The sequence below is a fragment of the Pelmatolapia mariae genome, linkage group LG4, assembly GCF_036321145.2.
Source record: "Pelmatolapia mariae isolate MD_Pm_ZW linkage group LG4, Pm_UMD_F_2, whole genome shotgun sequence".
NCBI lineage: Eukaryota > Metazoa > Chordata > Actinopteri > Cichliformes > Cichlidae > Pelmatolapia > Pelmatolapia mariae.
In genome coordinates, this window is record NC_086230.1 from 9,055,593 (window position 1) to 9,078,499 (window position 22,907).

Consider the following 22,907-nt stretch of genomic DNA (forward strand, 5'->3'; position numbering starts at 1 on the left):
AGCCTACAACCAAGTGTTGTTATCAAGCCTGGCTTTCTCTGAGTGTATTTATACACTGGGACGGTTAATCACAAAATCAAACAAACACATTTATTAGTTCCCATTTCTTAAAAGCATGACTTTCAGATACAGTTCATGTGTTGTAGATATTTTTTCATTAATAGCTTCACTATTCACTATCTATTTATAATTATTCAGTAATAGATCTTTGGTATCATCATACTGGTCCAAAAAAACTATTTCTATGTCTGTGAAACTCATCTTTGGCATTTTTTTTTTTTTTTTTAAATGGAATAAAGGATGTCGTTTTTCCAACAGGTTGCTATCAACAAAGTGCCCAAACATACCATTTAAAATGTTTTTGGTTTTTTTTTCCAAGTTGTCTGTGATGTGTGAAGTTGTGAGTTGGGTTCATATTTAATGCTTGAATGATTCTTAAGAGCAGGGCTTAGTGGTTCAAACAACAAAAGCGTTCCTTTGAAATGATCGGGTACAAGGACGGGACTGAAAACTAGTGAAAAAGCAGCCAATGTCCAAAGAACTTTGAAAGAGCTTCAGAAAGCTGGAGAACTTTTCACAAAAGATTTGGCTCCTTGGAAGCAAAATATTTGAAAGTGACAGGAGATTCAAGAATTTTGGACGGTGTTATATAAATTCAGATAGAATATTAAATTATGATGTTAAAGCAAGGGGTGGATGGGTAGGAATAGTGGAATAGTATTAAGTTGTGCGCACTGTCACTTTACAGCAAAAGGTTTGCTGGTTCAAAATCCACTAGGGGGCTTTTCTGTGTGGACTTTGCATGATCTCTTTGTGCTTGGTACTCTGGTTTCGTCTCACTGTCCAAACAGGTCAGTCAGTGACTCTAAATCAGCGATAGGTGTGAACGTCTTGATGCATTCTCAATCATCCAGGAAAGTAATTCTCCAAAAAGTTGATTCTGTTCATCTGGACGTAGCCTTTTGTGGGAGAAACATTTCGTTACTCGTCCAAGTGACTTCTTCAGTCTCAGCTGACTGCAGGTTTCCCCAATCTTATAAACAGTACATTTGCATAATGACTGAAACCAGCCCACTGAAGGAACAATGGGCTGGGAGGTCAGTTCCTTAATCTTAATTATGCAAATTCTCATGACCATTGATCAACAACCACTGACTAAAACCCACTGTGGTGTGAACGGCTATCTTTCTATGTATGTCTCTGCCTTTTGCTTTCTCATAGTTGGGACAGGCCCAAGCTGCCAACCACCATAAACTGGACAAGAAAGTAAGAAAATTGATAGATTATATATAAAATACAATATTTCAAAGTCAGCAAAGCACAAACAGAATCGGAAGTTGCTTATTAAATCCAGTAAATGCAGTTTGTGTGTGGAATTTATATTTGAAGTTATTGTAAAATTTTCTGAAAATATTTTCAGAAATTAAAATGTTTAATTCAGTTTCAGCTCCCCTCCCTGCTGCCAGTGTGTTATATCAATTACTGTTGGCAAAAAAACAAAACCATATAACAGTAATACTAGATGGTATCATACAGCACATCAGCTGTTAGTAGTTTTCTACTTCCTGTCAGTGCTCGAGATTACCAGGAATATTTATCTTGCCAGTGTTGCATTAAAAATGTGCCTGACATCTTTTAACAACATATAGATAGATATAAATGTTTGTGTCTTTTTGTCGTTCTTACAAAACAATATTAATCTGAGGTGTAGCACAGACTTCAGGGACCCTAATAGAGACTGTCTCTGTGAGCACAGTTTGAAATCTCCCCACATTACTCACCATACGAAGTCTACAATTACAATTAGTATCAAGCTTAAGAGTGTTATTTTCTTTGTGTATAAAATGAAATTCTTACACAAAGAAAATTTCCCCTGAACAACAAAGACGTTCAGTTGTATCCAGAGAAGAAGGCGTCACTAGAAACATGATTTGCAGAAACAATAAGCTTTCCTGACCTTTTGAACTTTTACAGCATCGAATTTTTGAGTCATTACTGGAAGTATCTGCAGTATATAAAATGTTTGTTAGCAACTAAAACAGTATGGCAGTAAGCACCCTATTAAGTAAGCAAGTGCTGTTTAATTCTAAAAAATAATTTAACACTGATGTTTGTGATGTTCTTTTCATTCAGTGCTCATCGGCTGGTTGGTGAGGTGTTGATGCTCGGGGTGGTGGTGTCACTATTCATGCAGGATTGACCTTCTCCACATTGCATGTATTGAATAAAACAACGTCTTCTTCCTCTTGTTTTTTTAAGACTCTGTAATACTTTCTGCAGAGAAGATCTCTCTGGTTCTGGTCTGCTTGGTCTTCCTGCCGATGCAGCTCCAGTTGTGTGAGCTCTCTTTCTGGTGCAGTGTTCTCTGTTTAAGAGGATGGAGCATAATCTGCATGCAGTATAAACAGGCTTGATGTCATCTGAAAAAACTCACAGCAGGCTCGAGGTTCCCTTTTGTGGCTGTGGTGCTGCCACCTGCCAAGAGGCACCCTTAACGTCTTTCATGAGACCCTCAGCCAGGTGTCAGGCAAAGGTTCCCGCTTTTATTGGCTGACACAGGTTCCAGTTCAGTTTCAGTTCTTCCTTCTGCTCCTCAAAATGCTTTAAGGAATTGTAGGAATACTTTTGACTTTGCCTCCTTGCACGACAACGTGAACATGTGCTCCACCGTCTCATTTTCACAGACCTGTGTCTGACTCTGACGTTCTTGAAGAAGTGAGTCTTCAATTAAAGACAGGCTCAAAGTATTAGTGCCAACAACCTGTAAACTAAAGAAGGAAGACCATCGGAATACCGTTAATTCTAAAAAGATCAACAAGAAAGAAAGTTACAAAAAAAATACCAGAACCTAAAAAACAGATCTAACAACATACAATGTGTTTATTACCAGGACCCCACAGAAAAGTCTTTCCTTAGAAGAGTGCTGGCAGATCAACCTCACCAAGGAGAGGCCATGAAGCAGCTCCTCACAGGAAGAAAGAAATGGAAATGGCAGGAAACATGGCTCTAGTAAAAATGTATCATTTGACTTACTTAATAATACCACAGTAACCTCTTAAATCTGTGTTCTCCTCACATCATGTCTGTTATGTGATGAAAAAACAGGAGATTGAGGGAAACTACAGATAAGAAAGATTCAGGAGAAGGTGCAGACACAAGAGGGAGACACAACCCAACCACAGAAATACATTAAAACACATACAGTATGTGCTCAGAGGCACACAATATGTGTGGTACACTTGTACAGGACTCTGTCTACTGTCAGACCACGGAGAAGAGGAGGAAGGAGACCATGGCTTCAAAAATGAGGAATATGATCTCACCTCAACAGACAAATCCTATTCCTCATGGATCTGCAAAATATAGAATTTAAATGAGATATTTGAGAAATGTATTTGAGACATTTGTACCTTCATCCTTCCAATAACTAATACAGCTTTGTATAATTTTTCATGAATAAAGTAATAAACATTTACAGTGCACCTGTGTCCAGGGCTGTTCACTCACTGCTGTATACAAATGTGAGCACATTTATGCAACGAGCCTTATTCACATGTATGTTTTACTATGTGAAAAATACACCAATACACCTGTTATTCATATGAGGATTATTGTATATATTTCTTAATCTAATAAACAAATCAGTAAAAGTGAAAAAAGTAGGGAGCAGGAGCAGACACAGACCACATTCATTCATTTATTAACTCATCTGTTAGTTAAGCATTACTAATCATATGATATTATTTCCTCTTACTGTGCCCAGGGGCATTTGTGCTTTTGTGGGATTTTTTGATTTGGTTAGCATGTTGGGGCGATGTCCCAGCCATAGACTGCAAACGACAGAAGGATGTAGCCCTCGTAATATCCCCCTTTGGTTTGTGCAGTCCTGTTTTGAAGCTTTGAGTTCAGCATTTTGTTTGTCTCCTGCTGGCTTTCTGAAATGCCACAAGTGTGGAGTTGATCTGACTGAGAAAACATGGTGGTGACTTACCACTCATAAGGTAAATTGTACTCAGCTTTGAGTGCTCCTAGCTGACACGAGTGGCACCGGGTGTGGTCTTCTGCTGCCGTGGCCCATCTGCTTCAAGGTTCAGCATGTTGTTCATTCAAAGATGCTCTTCTGCACATCTTGCTTGTAACGAGTGGTTATTTGAGTTACTTTTACCCGTCTGGATATTTTCCTCTGACTTTTGGCATTAACAAGGTTAATGCTGGGAGGGTTAACAATTAACTCTCCCAGCGAGCTGCTGCTCACTGAATGTTTTGTCTTTTTCAGACCATCCTCTATAAACCCCATAGATGGTCATGAGGGAAAATCTCAGTAGTTTTTGAAATAGTCAGACCAGCCCATCTGGCACCAACAACTGTGTCACATTCAAATCCACTTAAATCCCCTGTCTTTCCCTTTCTGATGCTCAGTTTGATGCAAAACATCTTGACCATGTCTGCATGCCTAAATGCTTTGAGCTGCTGCCTTGTGATTGGCTAATTAGATATTTGCATTAACGAGCAGCTGGCCAGGTGTAAAAAAGTTGCTCCTGGCTGGCCCTTAGCAAGACTGAAGGTTTCACACACTTATGTACTCTCTTTTGTGGTTGTTATTTCCTTTGCAGTTCCCCTGTAAATATTGTCTGTTGAGATGTATTTGTATCACTCACTTCCTGTACTACAGGATATTTTAGCTCTTTAGTTACTTATCTTATTTTCAGGAGAAATGTATCTTCTGCCAAGAAAGTGGTTATTGTGCACTACTGATCCATGGAGCCACACCCAGCCATAACAACAGTCAAAAAAAATCCAGTAATGTGTCCTCGCTCTGGCAGCAGTTCCACTGGTGTAGCTGAACACACAAAACTGTGTCTGAAATAGTTAATACAGCTAAAAGCTGTGACTTCTCTATTGTCTGACTGTGGTGTCAAAGCAAAGGTGAAGCCGAAAACGTGCTTCATCTGGAAGAACCAGATTTAAGGAAAGTAAAAGTAAAAAAGGGGGGTTGGAGATAAAAACTTGGTTAGTTTTTAGGGAGAAGTGACGATTGAGAAAAGGGCTGTGGAGACAAGAAGAACCAGAAATTGTTAAAAGAAGGTCAGGAGGTTGGGATTATGCATAACGAAAGAAAAAGAAGGCAAATCTGTGCTGGCGAAAGGCCATGTGTGTTTTTGCTGGTAAAAAAAAAAAAGAAAGAAAAAAAATGCCAGTTAGCATAACTTACTGACATAGTTTCATAATTTGCTTGTTCTTGTGACTCAGAAACTGAGATTAATACCAGTTCGTTCCCACAGGGTCGCACACGGTTTCCCCCAGGCTTTAAATGGACACTGTTCATGCTACGCATACTCTATATTTCATGTCCACCAACAAACTTGATTGTCCACTTCCACAGACTGTCTAGTTTTTCATTTTCAGAATTCCTCTTGTGGATCTTTTAGCTGTGACTTCACATGCTGGTGTCCTTTGTGTGTCTCTTTGACTTTTCTTTTTTTTGTACAGATTTATTAGTTTTAAAGTAACACTGAAGGTCAAACGTGATAATAAGGACTTGGACCATCCAGGAGGGCTTCTTGTTATCTGAACGTGTTACGCCCACTCTGTGCATTAATATGTTTGTATAACTATATTTGTCCCACAGTGCATTAGATTCGTGTGTTTTGGTGGTCCTGTGCTTCGTTCATAGAGCATGTCCAAAGAGATGTCTGGATTATTGAGCTGTATTCAGTTGCACAGCACAGCTGAATTTTATTTCTAGTGGTTCACTCTTGCTTTGTTCAAGGTTGTTTATAATGTTTATCTTCAGTTGGGTTTTATCTCTGTGCCTGCCCTGTTATGCTTATGGATCTCAAGACTTTGAACCTAAATAATGTACATTTTATTCAGGAAGTGATGATCTGAAGAAAATGTCTTAAAATGATGTTATTGCACACTATTACCAAGTTTACTAGACTTTTTAAACAGATGTACAGTACCTTTGTGGAAGGCAACAGACACGGCAGCAGCAGACAAAATGATTTACTGATTTTTGTCACTTTTTTAGAAGAAGAAAGAAGGTGATCTGAGAGTTTTATACTCTGTTGCAGGCCAAAGCAGCTGATTGTGTTCAGTGGAAAGTTTATAATAATGAAATCAGCGAGGTAAAGAGGTCATCTAAATATGACCCATCCCCGTCGTCCTTCTGAATGTGTTAACCCCTGCTGACAAAAAAATGTTAAAATGATGAAAATACTTTTTTTTCATTAGAGTTATTGACACTTATAGATCAGTTCCATTATTACCACTATTATTCTAGAAATAAGCTGAATATTTTGAGAAAGGAAAAGAATAAGATTGATTTTCAGGATTTGATAGCCGGAATTAAATGCGCATCCAACTTTCAGACAGTCCACACATGTCACACACCTAATTATCCATCCTGTCCTGGCATTAAACCAGTGGTTAGACAGCTGCTCTGAGTTGTTTATCTTTATCCTCCTGACAACAGACGAAAAAATAATTTTCCCATTGAACTTTTTGATTTCCTGCCTCTTTGGAGCTAAAAGAGGCCACACTAATACATGAGAAATCAATGGGAAGGCCAGGGTGTCCTCTATTCAGTACATCAGGACTTAGTAGGCTATCTGAAATAGGTCAAAAGACGATAGACTAAAAACACATGTCCATTACAGAGGATATTAATGAATATGCTGGTTCTCCGGAGGATATGACTCTATTCTGTAATAAATAAATAAATTTCTCTCTCACAGAGAGGAGCTTTAAACACTCCCGCTGCCATGATGATTGCCAAATTTGCCTTCAAGGAAAGAAACCGGTGTGCGTAAACACTGAAAGGGTTAACTCATAGTAGAAACCCATCTGCACAGAGCTCCGCCTCACAATTGTCGAGGTTGTGCGCCTCAGAAATCACACCACTCCAGGCCCCGCCCCCCACTCCCCCGGATCCACTCTCAGTCCCACCCACAGGCTCCTGGACCACATTGAAAGGGGCTCTGATGTTGTCATAAGCTATAGTCTGCGGAGCTCCATCATCAAGAACTTCCAGCAGGAGCATCTCTGTGACAAGCAGGCCGCAACTACTGTTCCAAGTGTCCCAGCATTCCCACTATCCCCAGTGTTACTGACAGGCTGGGAACTCATCAGTGTAGACTTTCAGTGGAGCATCTTCCAGAGCAGCTGCCAAGCATGAGATTGCTGTGTTGCGCCTCCCTGCTGTTTCTCATCAACCTCGTCTTTCAGACAAGTAAGTTCTGAGATTTGCATCCAAACTTTGTGAATTTATGCAGTCCGGACTACTTTTACAGAGTGTGTGCGTGTGCGCTGTGGTGCTCCAGCTTGATGCCGTTCAGTGAAGATATGTGGATCAAATCTTACCGCTTGTGCTTTCTTTAAATGTAAAAACTTGAGGAGGGTGGGGTGGTGGTTGAAGGGGCTTCTGTTTTATCATTTAAAGATTAAATTTTTAAATCATTCATATATCATCATTGTTCATATTTTCCGTCATTAGTGTCTGTGCAGCCTTTAATTTTCAATATAATTGTTCTCCTTGACTTTTCTTGCCGGTGTGTTTTTGAATGAAGCTGCAGGTTTTGTGCCTTCATTTACTGGCGCTCAGCTCGCTTCTGCAGCCAATCAGGTTTGAACAGTGTGTGTGTGTGTGTGTGTGTGTGTGTGTGTGTGTGTGTGTGTGTGAGTGAGTGTTTAAAAAAAAGAAAAAGTGTCAGGTGGGGTTTCTGAAGAGCCGGTTTTGAAAGCCGCTGTCATTCATAATGATTCAGAAAGAGCGCCTTTTGCGTAAAATCCCAAACGTGCAAACACCCGGGGCTGTTCTGATTCAGATTTGGATGAATTACAGGTGCACATAAACTCCCTACATGATGCAATATCCTCCCTGTTTGCAGGAGTGTGGAATGCCAGATACTGTGAAACTGACTGGATTCTCTCCAGATCATCCCAAACCACAGTCATCTTCAGGCTGAATTTCTCACAGCTTTGAAAGCGCACACAGTCACACCTGTTCCCAACATACTAGTTTGAGAAAGTAGTGCGACAGGAACATGTTGGAACTGGTTGTCGCCCTTCCACAACAGTCGCAAAGAAGCCTTGTGCTTAAAAGTTTCAAATTTGGACAGACGACCTGCATTTCTGTCTCTGTGATGCAGAGACGTTAGATCTTATTCATTTTTAAAGGTGTGTTAATATAAGTTTAAGTCTGAGCACTAAGGGGCGTCTTATTTAACATCAGGGTCAGTGACTGACATACATCAGATGTCAGAGATTGGCAAAAAAAAAAAAACAACAACCAAAAAACAGGCATATGGGCACATGTTGTTGATTTGCACTCAATCAATAACATGTGCCCATTCAGTCCACTTTGCCTTTCAAGGTCTGAACTTTAAGCCCATTAAGTAAATAACCAGCAGGAGCTTGGGTCTGACCAACATTTCACTGGATTCAGGGAATGAGAGCTGATGCAGAGATAGAAAAAGTCCACCGAGCAGGCTTAACATTCAGAGAGAAGTACAGTTTTATTACCTGCAAGGAAATCCTCAGAAGCCTGTCAGTATGAAATAAATCATTATCTCATAAATATTGTGTCATAAAAATGAATAGCTAATCTCTCCCTGGTTTAAATGTTTGCAAATATGGAGTCATAAAAATACTACAACAAGAATAAACTCAAGGAAAGCCTTCACCTTATTTGATGACCGCGTAAGCACCAGCTGTTTGACCTCTCCTAAGAGTCCATTATGATTTACTATGCATGAGATGTGTATGTAAGCATACATAATTTATGATTAGCCTTTCATTGAGCTGCTCTTATGGGGGACTCACATATGAAAATGTACATTTTGGAATCCGTAGACGCAGACTGTTGGTTTCTTATATAAATCTGGTTATTTCAAAGTTTCAGAGGCTAGAAGTAGGAACGGCCTAAACTACCAGCTCTTGTGAATTTCTGTTAACATTAATATGCACTCTGATTGGTTCTTCCAGCTCAGAAGCTTTAGTGCTTCCATTAAAGATGAGGTTTTGGAGGAAGATTTTGTGCCTTCAGTTCTTTTTCTGCCAGGAACCATAAATGCCTGAAGCTTCCAACTGCGATTATGAACTGACTACATCAGCATGTCCCTGATAAAGGCACCCTGTCCTGCTCACGTACATGCTGTAACTAGATTAGCCATTTATCAGTAGTAGTCGTTGTAACCTCAAAACCCTTTTCCCTAAATAATACTGATGCACTAGTGAGCTGACACCAAATCTCTTGGGATTACCTGATATTTGTACTTTGACAACAGAAATACTTTTAGCCATGCTGTTGATGTGTCTCTGTGTTAGTCTGTCACTGGGTTCGTCCACCTGTATAACTTTTGACTGCTATTGGATTTTCTTTACATTTATTGTGTGTTTGAATGATATTACATTTTACACACCTATCCTCAGCATGAGCTCTAGCCTAAACTGTATTTGGTGTTTGCTGCTAATTACCTAACATAGTAATTATGGTGTGGAGTGTAGAGTTTAGAGCTCCCAGTAAAAAATGGTGTGTGAGGTGTAGCAGCTTCATAAACAATTGCTAAAACAATTTAGCTGAACTTTTTTTTTTTTTTAATGTCCATTTTTCACAGATGCACTGATAACATGTGGAACCAACCAGTTCCAGTGTGGGAATGGGAGATGTATCACACTGAGGTGGGTGTGCGACGGCTCTGATGACTGCGGAGATGGCACAGATGAACTTCCTGGTACCTGTGGTGAGTACTCCGTGATCTGATCTGGGAATGGACTTTCTTGCTGCTTCCACAATCCCGCGGTCCGAGACCCCAGTTAAGATTTTCTTTGTTGTGCCACTTCCAGCGGTCAAAACATGCAAACCAACAGAGTTCAGCTGTGCAGGGCGTCTTAACCAGTGCATCCCGAGCACGTGGCACTGCGATGGTAAAGCTGACTGTGAGAATGGAGCTGATGAGGTGAATTGTGGTAAGTCCGAGTTCAGAGCCCCATGCATTACCCTGCTTCCTACGTGCGCCTAATGTTGCTTCCTTGTTGTGATCGGCCTGTCAGCAGCCAAGCAGTGCACGGGGTCCGAGTTCCGCTGCAAGAGCGGCCAGTGCGTGTCGTCCTCCTTTGTGTGTGATGACGACGTTGACTGCGAGGACGGCAGTGACGAGGAATCCTGCCCGCCCATCACCTGCAGTTCCGCTTCCTTCCAGTGCAACAACACAGTTTGCCTTCCTCGCCTGTGGGCCTGCGACGGGGACCGCGACTGCTCCGACGGCTCGGATGAGTGGCCCGAAACCTGCGGGACAAAGACTCCTGACCTCGTGAGCATTCATCACTGCTCCTCAATGGAGTGGCGTTGTGGCAGTGGCGAGTGCATCCATGTTAGCTGGAAGTGTGATGGACAGGCTGACTGCCTTGATCAATCAGATGAAGCTAACTGCTGTAATTATGAAATTCCTTTTTTTTTAAAAAAAAAAAACAACTATCTCTTTGTCCCTTTTTATTAAGTCATTAGCGCTGCTATTTCTTACAATCTCTTGTCCTTTTCATCCCTCTAGCTCATGCCACCTGTTCTCCTGACGAGTTTGAATGCGGCGATGGTACTTGCATCCATGGGAGCCTGCAGTGCAACCATCAATATGACTGCAGGGACATGAGCGATGAGATTGGCTGTGTGAATGGTATGAGTCCCACCTTTTGGACAGCCGTGTGAATCTCTGATCTGTTTTTGCTGAACTCGTCTTTTATGTCCATACACAGCGACCCGCTGTGAGGGCCCAACCCTGTTTAAATGCCGCAGCGGAGAGTGCATTAGTATGGAGAAGGTGTGCGATAAGAAACGTGACTGCAGGGATTGGTCAGATGAGCCTCTTAGGGAATGTGGTGAGTACCCTTCATAAATAACTGTCTGATTATTTCTGCTTTTTTATGCTTTCAATAAGATTCACTATACTTTATGAATTCCAATGAAAAAGATCCTTCGTCTTCTTCCTTCAGACTCCAATGAGTGCCTGTACAACAACGGCGGGTGCTCTCATATTTGCAAAGACCTGAAGATCGGTTATGAGTGCTTATGTCCCCCTGGATACAGCCTAGTTGACACAAGGCGCTGTGAAGGTAGGCCACACTATTACAGTAAAAAATGTGAACTTCAACCAGATTAACAAACAGTGCCAATAATCTGTTTACTTTTGACACAAACCCTCCCCTTTCACTGGCTGCGCTTTTAGATAAAGAAGGATCTCGTAATTCCCTGTGTACACAGTGACTCGACATGCTCGGGCTCCTGGTTCATTGAATTTTAAAGACATTTCTCTTTTTATTCGACTCAGATATTGACGAGTGTGCCAACCCAGACACCTGCAGTCAAATCTGCATCAATCAGATGGGCAGCTACAAATGTGAGTGTGAGGAGGGTTACCAAGTTGACCCAGCAACTAAACACTGCAAGGCCATTGGTAAGCATTCGAGCTCACTGTTGTGTAATCATTAAATGTTTAAACTTGATGACTAACCCGTTTCGCTGCTACACTTCTGAGGGGGTGGGTGGGGGTTAAGGATCATTAAAGTCCTTTTTAAGCATAAAATTTGATTTATTTATATAAAGATAATTATGCATTTGGTATTTGTTTTGTTGAATGTCCATAGATATAAATAAAATCTTGTTAGAATAGAAATCAAATTCGATTTTTGTCACTTTTTCTATAGGAAAAACACAAGTATAGTTTATATTTCACACAGTTTCACAAGTAGAAGGTACAGACTGTATATAAAAGATGTAAAAAGATACCATGACATCACTAACTGGTCTGTGGATTAGCATGAAGCCTTTAATTTATGCTCATTAGCAACCTTTTTTTTTTTCTTTTTTTGAGCCAGAAGTAATCAAATTCAGTTTATCAGTTAAAGCTAGCAAGCTTATTAGCTCTCTTGCTCTCTCTAGCATGAATGCTGTTTAACCCTCTGGGGTCGCCGGACGCACCGGCGCGTCAAAATCACATGACCAATTTAAGACGACACAGCTACAAGATGCAGCGAGTCAGAGTCTCCATTCCAACTTGGGTCGAAAGTGCGGACTTCAAACTATATACCAGTTTTTGAATTGTGTCGATGGGCCACGTAAAACGAGAGTTATGATAAAAAATACACGCGATGTTTTTTTCTGAACAAAACAGCGGTGTTTACAGCGGGAAGAACGGTAAAAACTGCGTTTTCTACGGACAGCACTAGCAAACACTCTCCGCTTGCGAGTGAAAAAAGAAAAAGAAAAAACACCCCTTCCCTATTGGTGTTAGAGTTTACCATGTCAGCCAATCAAAAAAATGATATGGCAACATGTGACATATGGTTGTTTAGGGAGAAGGGGAAGTTTTTAGGAGGGACACCCGCGACGGAAAGCGGGCGAGCGAAAGAAAGAGAGAGAGCGAGTTTTCATATGTGAGACATTAATGATGTTTAGCGTGTTTGGAGGCTGTAGTTAGTGTGTTGTGTAGTTATTGTTTTGTATTGTGTGTCAGTTATACTACTGAATTTCATATTTTCTCCAAAAAAAGCCATCAAAGGCAGATTCCAGTGTAAACGCTGTTCCCACATGGAAAACTGGACTGATGCACCTCCTGCAGTCAGACCTGCAGGGTTTAGGCCTATGGTGTTCTCCTCTGTCTTATACTGAACACAAACTACATTTTTTGGACTGGCACAAATAATTTGTGTGCCTTCTTATTTGACGCAGAACACCTGATTGTTCTGGAAATAGATTTAAATGGTTATATAAAAAACGCCTGAGGCCTTGGCTGGATTTTTAGGTAAATAGTACCATATAACTTTGTTGTTTGCAAAACTTGTGCATAATTTTTAGAAATGTACAATTTCTATTTGCATTTCAAGTTATGAAAATGATTCGTTAAACATGTTTGTGGGTTTTACAGTAAAAAATATAACTTTTTTCTACTCGGATTTTGAATTTTTTGTCTGAATTTAGATCAACTGTGCTAATATAGTATACCAAAATGAAAAAATAACTCAAATTCCAGATATTTGAGGTTGTGCTGAAAATAATGATACCAAACAAGGCAAGAAAAACATATTTTAAAGGTGAAATATAGAGGTAAAATCAAAAGTAGTCAAAAACGGCCAATTATACCCTGGACCCCAGAGGGTTAAGTGGCAAAATCGTAGTAATTATATTCCTAGAACGTTACCACTTATATTCCAAAGCTAGGATACATATTATATAGGGGTGCAACGATACTCGTATCGATATTGAACCGTTCGATACAGTGCTTTCGGTTCGGTACGCATATGTATCGAACAATACAAAATTTTTAATTTATTTTATTTATTTAACTTTTCTTCTGACGATGCTGTCTGTGTTGAGAGCTCAGTGGATCTGCGTTCGACTTATCCGCCTAGGCTGCACTGTCGAGCGCAGATCCACTGGGCGCACCGCAAGCTAGCAAGACAGAAGTTCAGCTCGTTGCAACATAGCAAATTGAACCTCCCCCACCCTCATTCAGATCTGGGCTTTGGAACTATTTTGGTCTTCATGTGAAGTATGACCCTGAAGGTAAGCGCATCATGGACAAAAGTAAAACAGTATGTCGGATGTGCCACGCAATGCTCAATTACATTGGTGGGAACTAGTGCATTAGCACAGTTAGCTTGTTAACGTGTTGACGCCGTCCAGCCCCATGCACGGGGCGATCCGCGGTAGCTCGTTAACGGAGATTTGCCGTGTTGTGGCGTTAACGTCATTTCAACGAGATTAACGCTGACAGCACTAGTGGGAACACAACGAATATGACTGCACATTTACTCCGACATCATCCTAGTGCAAAGACAAGTGGAAGCAGACAAAAACAACAAGCACGCATGCTACAAACTTTACCAGAGTCATTTAGACCGCCGTTAGCACATGATTCTCCTTATGGGGACCTGATATGTTTAATATGCTGCTGAGAATATACCCCAGAAGAAGCGTATAGTATAGCTTTTATTTTGGAAAGAGCCATTTCTCTGTAATAAACTCTCTTTTCCAAAGATGAGGGATTTCTCCATGAGATTTTTTTTTTTTATTACTTTGTCGTTTCAGCAACATTAAATTTAAAAACTGTACTTTTGAGTTAAAATATATATTTATAATTTAATAAATGACAAATTAAAAAAGCATGAACATTTTTTTGTATTGGAAAAATATCGAACCGTGACACCAAAGTATCGAACCGAACTGAACCGTGAATTTTGTGTATCGTTGCACCCCTAATATTATATTAGTATTAGTGCTGTCAGCGTTAATCTCGTTAAAATGACGTTAACCCCATAACCGCATTAACGCGGCACATCTCCATTAGCGAGTTAGCGCGGTTAGCTCGCTAGCGCTGTCCAGCCCCACGCACAGGGTGATCCCCGCTAACTCGCTAACGGAGATTTGCCGCGTTAATGCGGTTATGGGGTTAACGTCATTTTAACGAGATTAACGCTTACAGCACCAATTAGTATCATTTAATTTCACTTTTACTTAAATAGGAAACTGCTAAATAAAATATACCTCATTCTGTCCTTGTAGGAACAATAGCCTACCTTTTCTTCACTAACCACCATGAGGTCAGAAAGATGACTCTGGACAAAAGTGAATACACGAGAGTTATCCCTCGCCTAAAGAACGTCGTGGCGCTCGACATGAACATGGCCACCAAAGAGATCTACTGGTCAGACATATCCCAGAAGAAAATCTACAGGTGAGCAGGAATGAAACCGGAACGAAAACATTCTTTTTGTTCATGATACTCTTCTTTGACACTTGTTTTTACTTTCTACCCAGAACTCCAATGGACTCAGCTGAAGACTCCACTCAACACCACATCGTGATCGGTAATGACATCGATGCTCCTGAGGGAATTGCCTTCGACTGGGTCCATGGTAACCTCTATTGGACCGACAGCGTTCGTGGCACGGTCTCAGTTGTAACTGCTGACGGTAGCCGACGTAAAACCCTCTTCCACCAGGACTTATCGAAACCCCGCGCTATTGTGGTAGACCCCGAAAGCAAGTAAGCTAATAGCACTGGTAATAGCAGTGATGCCTATATCGTTTGTGTTACGCGTACATAACAGAACAATTTTTTTCACATTCCAGTTTTGTTTACTGGACCGACTGGGGGAATCCAGCTAAGATTGAGAAGGCAGGTCTTAATGGAGGAGATCGCACCGCACTGGTCACTGACAACATCGTGTGGCCTAATGGCATCACACTCGGTAAACTCAAGCACTCATGTCTCTTCAGTTTCAAGTTTTTGATTATTTATTCATGTAAACGTTAACACCAGTGTTCACTCTAGTCTAACTTTCCCCAACCCACTTCCTCCCCAGACCTGCTAAACAAGCGGCTATACTGGGTGGACTCTAAGCTGCACACCCTCTCCAGTATCGATGTTCAGGGCGGTGGTCGACGCACCCTCATCATTGATGAACACAAACTCGCTCACCCACTGGGGCTCACTGTATTTGAGGTACAAATTTACCAGCTGATGAACCCAGAGACCCATGACCAGTACATTTCATAAACAACTCGCTGCACATGTAAACTGTACTGTTTATCATATCTCAGATATTCAATCTTAACTGTTTCTGTGTTTGCAGGAAAAAGTGTTCTGGACAGATGTGAGTAACAGTGCCATCCTCAGTGCCAACAGACTGACTGGTGAGGACATTGTGCCGCTGGCGGAGCACCTATCGTCACCAGAAGACATTATTCTGTTCCATAACCTCAAACAACCTGCTGGTAAGAGAGTTACAGTACTAAAAGACTTATTTTTTTAAAGATAAGATGAAGTTAAGTCGGGGCTTGCTTTTTCTATATTGATATTAGAAATATTGTCAGCTAAACAGTGAGATTTGCATCCATTAATTGGGTGCTTAGCCCAGCTCATTCACTTTTGTTTAGCATGTAGACATGAGAGTGGAAGCTATCATCCAAAGCGTGCATTCCAAAGATTCCACTGTTCTTTTTTTTCCCATCGCAGGAAGAGACTGGTGTCAGGTGTTCAACGGTGGTTGTGAATTCTTGTGCCTGGCAGCTCCTCAAATAGGAAGACATCCCCCCAAATATACCTGTGTCTGTCCAGATAACATGACGCTAGCCAGGGATATGAGGACATGTGTACCAGGTATGCTAGTAATATTAATACGAATCATGATAAAATAGTTGCTACAATGTTATATGTGCATAATATATAATAATATAAGTACAATATTTAAGTCGATCAAGCAGCCTTTACCTGACTCCCTGCCTCTGGTTTCTTTTTACCAGTTGTGCCAACACCTGAAGCTACTGGGCTGCCTCAAGTTCCGGCCACAAGTCCTCCTCATCTGCTACCAGTATCACCCAGCACCACACCGAGAACCATACTCAGGACTACACCCAGGACCACACCGAGAACCATACTCAGGACTACACCCAGGACCATAGTGAAGCCTAAGTTTCACACAACTACTACAGTGCCTGTCTTAACCCCCAGCACTGTCACCAGGCCAGTGCTACGGCTTACCAGTCCTCCATTCAGGTCCACCACACCCCAACCAAGGACGCCTTCACCCCAGCCAGGAAATCCTAAAGTCTCCAAGACCACCACACAAGCTCCAGTCACCTCTCCAAGTGAGTTGCCAAAGTGCCAAGAGAGTTGTTTTGCAGATTTCAGATAACAGGTTCAGCTCTATGTATCACTAACTTAAAATATTGTGCTTACCTTTGCGTTAGATATCCGAACTGAATTTGCTGAAGTGCTAACTGAGACTGTGTCTACCACCCCAATAGCACTTTACGTTATACTACCTCTTGGTAAGCTCTTTAAGCTTTTGCTCATTCACAGAAAACCCAGTACTGACATCATGTGTAACTAGCCTCGGCATCTGTTTCCATCAAATAGCGATCGTCGCTCTGGTGGTTGTTGGTGGCGTTCTGCTCTGGAGGAACTACAGGCTGAAGAACACCAACACAATTCACTTTGACAACCCCGTTTATCAAAAAACCACTGAGGAGCAGGTGCACATTTGGAGGAGCCTTGATGGTTACTCATACCCAAAAGTAAGTCTAAAATGTGGTAATTCTACAATGTAAATATTAATCTAAATGTAAAAAATGCTGTTAAACCTTGTTTTGTTGCAGTATCCATTTTGCATCTTTATTTTTAACTTTATTTTTTCTTTGCATTCCTCACAGAGACAAGTTGTGAGTTTGCATGAAGAGGCAGACAATCCGGTCTTCGCAGACAACTGAAAAATGATGAGCAGAGCGGAAGGAGGTGCCTTAATGATAAGCTACCTTCTTCATTGTTTAGCATTGTTACCTCGGCACAAAGATATGGTGATCAAAGCCTGTATGTGACAACCTTAAACCACTATATCCTCAAAGATACATAGACGTTCTACTGTGAAAATACCAGTTAATTTTTTTTTTCTTATCAGGACGTAAATTTTTTCTTCATTACTCACAAGACATACCAGATCGTCAGATTGAGAAGTCCTTGATGTTGATCATTTATAGTTGTTATTATAACTGCTATGCTGGCAGTGTAACTGTGTCATCTTTCAAGCCACTTGCCTGCTTTTGATAATATTACATCTTGCACTACTTATCATTTAAAACAACTGCTATTTTCTGTAACTAAATGTTTAGCTTTCGCCTCCTGAGTTGCTAACTTTGTTTAGCATAATGATTGGAATCAGGCGAAAGCAGCTAGCCTAGCCTAGCTTTGTCAAACAGGAAAATCGTCTCTAGAGCTTTTTTCTTAAGTTCGTATGAAAACAAAACTGAAAAGTGACGTGTCAGCACCTTACAGGTGTTATGTAGTAAAATTAACAAGGTGATTGCTACTTCTGTGCAAAACCAGGGAATGGTTTGCTATCTTATGCTAAGCTAATCTAAACTGCAGATAGTAACAGATTGTAGGTTTTCTTTAAAATTGAGTATGCAGCAGGCGAATTTAAATGCTAAACATGCCTCATTCACCCATTCATATGAGCACTGCTTCTATGCAGAAGCGCTATCTAACATTCATACATGCATCAGAGAGCAACTTGGTCTTGCTCAAGGATATTTAGGATGCAGGCGGAGCAGCCAATAATGGAACTACCAACTTTCCAATTTCTAGATGAGCTGCTCTACCTCCTGACACATGTAATATTACAAGGGCAATACTGGGAGTTACATGCACCATTGTGACCCTAGTGTGACCTCAGTATGTCAGACTGATAAGTCATCATACGTCATACAATCTGCCTTAGTGGTTGTGCAGAAATATAGTCCAAAACAACCTAATGGTACCGCTGCCGTTTACCTAGAAAAGAATCTCAGGACACTACGAGTTTGTGCCTCAGTGTGCCTTTTGAGCTGTCCAATGTCTGTGCTAGAGAGGCATCTTTAATTTTTTTTGCATGTAGATCCCTCATGGGGTGTAGTACATTCCTGAAAGGCTGAAAAGCATTGATTCAGACACATGTGACCAAAAGGGGAGTGTATAGTGCTCTGTACCAAGTCACATGTGTATTTAAGTGCTCCCTCAGCCTTATACCAGCATCACTGACAAAAGAATGCCACGTGTCCAGACAGATTTCCTTTGTGGTTTATTATCATATATTTGTATTGTTGAGTTTCTTTTTTTTCTACAGATTTTGTTCACATGTTTATGTTGGTGCTACTGAGTGGATTTGTGTGTGTATATATGCATATTTACAGCATGGGAGATGGTGTTAGGCAGTGTTACAGTGCTTAACAACTTTAAAAGAGCACGATTGAATGGAAGGTTTTAATGCCATAGCTGCTCTAAATTATCAGTATGTGTAATTGGAAAAATCCTTTTTGCATATAAAAACATAAATTCAATGTGTTATTTGCCTGATAAATAACAATATTAATGTTTAGATTGACAGATTTCTAAAATATTTGTGGGAGCTGGGTTGTTTTATCACAGGTGATCTAATAAATGTGTTAAGCACTGTACCTGCTAGTGTGGTTATGCTAAAGTCTATAATATCGTGTGGGTTAATGTTTGTTATCTGGATTTCAAGCTGAAAAATAGTCATGGGTGGAAATAAAGCCGTACACTGAGTGACGGTGCGAACTAAGGCTGTAAATACAATGTTCATAAAAATGTACATATTTGCTCCTAACCCTTGTTGTTAATATTGTTTTATCCTTTAAACATTTACTGTACAGAAATAAATGCTTCTATTTATTATGAAATCAGTTCTCTCTGTATTAACAAAATTACAGATGTTGTTGAACTGCCGCTGTTTAGGTTGCTCTTAAGCTCAAAACTACATTCACCCTTGAAATTGAAAACATTTCGTTATCTCTCGCTATCAGTTTCAGAATTTCATGTAGTTTGAGCCCTAAATTTATTTTCTTATCTTCCTTAAACTGTCTTAGGTTTTATTCTCACTTGCAAACTAGTTTGAGATAATTCCCACTTCAGTCTAGCACAAACTAGTAATAAACAGGAAGCCACACTATACAGTCACAATAGACTCACAATACACCCACGTTTAATTCCAAGGTTTCAGGACATAATAAAAATAATCTGTCTTTAACAGGTCTTTAAGTTAGACAAGTGATATACAAAAACTAGGCCAAAATGCAGACATACAAATGGAAAACATTCAAGACAGTCCCAGGAGTTCATCATCCCAGCAAATTCACCTCAAAATCAGATGATGCAATATTAAGAAGAAAAACCCAAGAGCAACATCTTAGCCTTCGTTAGCATCTTAAATGTTAAAGTTCAGGACAGCACAATTAGATAAAGACTGAACAAGTATGGCTTGTTTGGAAGGGTTTCAACAGAAAGCCTCTTCTCTCTAAAGAGAAAATGGCAGCACAGCTTTGGTCAGATGCAAAACTGATCATGGTCAAATCACAAGACATCTGGAACAATGTCCTTTGGACAGACGAGACCTAAGTGTTTGGCAGTAATGCACAGCACCACATTTGGTGAATACCAACCTCAACATATGAGCCCAAACACAAACAACTCTCAAGTACAGTGGTGGAGGCATGATGAGTTCTTGGGCACTTTGCAGTCATTGAGTCGACCATGAGCAAAGTCTTCTAGAGCCAACAGTGAGGCCAGCTAAAGCCAGTGATGGAGCCAAAGTGCAGACTTGAACCTAACTGAAATGCTGTGGAGGGACCGTAAGAGAGCTGTGTTTAAATAAACCCCTGCAAACCTGAATGAACTGAAGCAACGTTGCAAAGAAGCAAATTTCTTCATAACAATGTGGGACAAAAAAATGACTACTACAAGTTATTGCTGTTAAAAGTCGATCTAGAAGCTACTGAATCATGGAGTCTGTGTAACTGTTGACATATTTTGGGTGAATTTTTGTCAACGTAAATACTGACACAGTGCAGGATGGCACGCGTTGATATTCACCTGAGGTTGTATTTTCCTAATCTTATGAAATGGTAAGAGCTGGGACATTTTTATTTTGCTCTGATCTGAAAATTAAAAGAGAGTGTGTTTTCTTTTTTTTGCCACGACTGTGTGCTTCACGTTCTCGGTGTTGTCATCGTGGTCGTATTGTTTTTATAAGCGAATCCGGCTGAAAACGTGGGTGGGTTTTTTTTTGCTGAGCGGAGGCTGTGCTGTTATAGGTCAGTTGAAAACAAGACCCATTTCGTAGAAAGTCCGCGTCAAAGTCAAAAGCGACACCCCACTATTCTCCGAAATTCTCCAACACGCCCACAAGTAGGAAAAAACAACTTTACAATCTTTTGTTTATTTGTGTCAAATTAAATTGGTAGATAATAATATAAGAGCTATAAAGTATTTTGTAAGAGAAACTTTATGATGTTAAATGATTAAGAAATACTTAATCTGTGTAACTTTCGCATCGTTAAACTGAGTACTACAGTGAATTGAGGTGATTTAATTAATTAGCGAGCTTATCTGTATTTGTAGAAGAGTGAGCAGATGTAGGGATGTATGCTTCTGGAGTAAACGTATTCACATACAGTTTGGCTCACTCGTGTTTGCATTTAAAGCAAAAAAAAAAAAAAAAAAAACAACTTTGGAAATTGAAATTCTGAATAAAAATATTGTCTCTGAATTTCAGATCCTCCTCATTTAGACCGACAGTTACATTTAAATCCAAATCTCTCAGTTTTCTAAGTATTCTAAATCAGCTGTGGGACAAAGTCACAACAACAGTGACCGGGTACAGCTCTGTCCACGAGCGGTCAAATCCATCAGCAGACATGTGCAAGGTTCAAGGCTGAGTAGCAGCGAAGTGCAGAGCTGATAACAGGAGCCAGAAGATGCTAAAGACACGTGGGTAAACACAGAGCCACACAGGGATGCGAAAACAAGCAGACTGTCAGATGTTCCTCGGAGGAAGTGCCGTAGTGTGCGTTATTATGAACATATTGCATCATTAATTCATCCAGTGTGGGCCAATTTCCTGAGCTGAACGATATCGGGCACACATCGTCCCAGACTCCGTGCTGTTGGGAACAATTCGGTTTGTTCTGTTTTCTAAATAAAGGTTTTTATCTAAATCCCTTCTGATCATTAATTTAACCACTGTGATTCTTTTAGTTTCTTCCACAGATGAACATGTATAAGTTCAAGCGCCTTTTTGCCGTGTGACTCAGTATGTTTCATGTTTTTTAATATTTAATTTGATATTTCGGCTCTGTGGTCGCATAAACAGGATGGCTACTTTTACATAACGCCATTAATTAGGGTTAAATATTATACATAGGGCAAATTTGACTGACGGTTCCTATAAAAACACCGAATGCTTAAGGGATGTTGTCCCTGAGTGGGTTAGGATATGACATTACTGCTCACCTGATACTGAGTAAACAAACTCCGTCAGCTGGGCAGACAGTTCCTGGACCAAACACTGACCTTTGCTCAGATCGTGTTTTTTGAAGACACACAACCCATATTTGAAAGGCATACACTGTTCACCAGACAGCAGATTTATCAGCCTTGTTAACAATAATAAGAAGTGCATCAACTTTAAAGTTGTTGGTTTTTTTAAAAAACATTTTGTGTCAGTGTTAGGAGTGCTGTCGATGCCTGAAAATTACATTTATTTCCTTTTTTAAATGATTTGTGGGTATTTTATCAGACATGAAAACAGGATCTCTTGTGACTGCTGTATACTTTCAATTAAATTAGAGTTACTTATGAAAAAGCAATGAGGCAAGTTGTATAAAGTACTCAGTGCTCAGGTAGAGTGAGAACCAGTCCAGTCCATGCATCACTGTATGAGTGCTATTTTAAATGTTGGTTTTGGTGAAGCTCTTTTTCTGAAAATAGTAAAAATACATATCCTCAAACAGTATGCAAATAGCTGAAAGTCTATTTAGTCAGTCTTTTTCCTGATTTGTTTATTTACTATTTGTTTATACTTCTAACAGAATTTGTTATAACAAAACCTCATTTATTCCTTCATACTGTATGCTTTGTGTTCAAATTCCTTCATTTGTAAAAGTAACTGATAGCTAAAGCTGTCAGATGAATGTAATGAAGTACAATATTTTCCTCTAAAACATTGTGGAATAGGAATAGAAAGAAGCAAGAAAAAGAAAAGAGTCATAAAACACAGCTAGCTCAAATGTGTATTTGAAGTATAATCATACAAGATAATGTCTGCACTTTACAACCAATCATTTGTCTAAGCTTTAGTTATAATTACTATTTTCTGTTATTATTGTTTATACTAAGGATTGGGGAGATATAAAACTTCATTAACTGTATAAATGACCCTTATTGTCTAGCTAATATATTTAACCTCTTAAGCCCCAACGCCCCCTGATACGGGGGCAAAAGGCAGGAGATCAGTTAGGCTTAGGGCTAATGTAAGATATTGCTGTTAGCGTCACATTTAGAAGCTTTACCTGCCAGTTCA

At 40.1% G+C, this 22,907-nt stretch overlaps 1 protein-coding gene across 1 annotated transcript; it reads left to right on the top strand.

Moving 5' to 3' along the window:
- The first annotated feature begins 7,001 nt into the window (after window positions 1-7,001).
- Window positions 7,002-19,197, top strand: ldlra (low density lipoprotein receptor a). Its single transcript, XM_063470483.1, has 18 exons — window positions 7,002-7,231; window positions 9,618-9,743; window positions 9,847-9,969; window positions 10,054-10,434; window positions 10,551-10,673; window positions 10,753-10,875; window positions 10,990-11,109; window positions 11,325-11,450; window positions 14,558-14,729; window positions 14,813-15,040; window positions 15,127-15,245; window positions 15,360-15,499; window positions 15,630-15,771; window positions 16,013-16,156; window positions 16,300-16,644; window positions 16,747-16,827; window positions 16,916-17,073; window positions 17,209-19,197. The coding sequence occupies exons 1-18, from the start codon at window positions 7,174-7,176 to the stop codon at window positions 17,263-17,265; spliced, it is 2,766 nt and encodes a 921-aa protein (XP_063326553.1). The 5' UTR covers window positions 7,002-7,173; the 3' UTR covers window positions 17,266-19,197.
- Window positions 19,198-22,907: the final 3,710 nt, after the last annotated feature.

Excerpts from the sequence above, each read along its gene's own strand:
- ldlra (XM_063470483.1), top strand. The coding sequence starts at position 7,174 with ATGAGATTGCTGTGTTGCGCCTCCCTGCTGTTTCTCATCAACCTCGTC. Across the intron at positions 9,970-10,053 it reads AGCTGATGAGGTGAATTGTG|CAGCCAAGCAGTGCACGGGG; the intron begins GTAAGTCCGAGT and ends TCGGCCTGTCAG. Across the intron at positions 16,828-16,915 it reads TTACGTTATACTACCTCTTG|CGATCGTCGCTCTGGTGGTT; the intron begins GTAAGCTCTTTA and ends TCCATCAAATAG.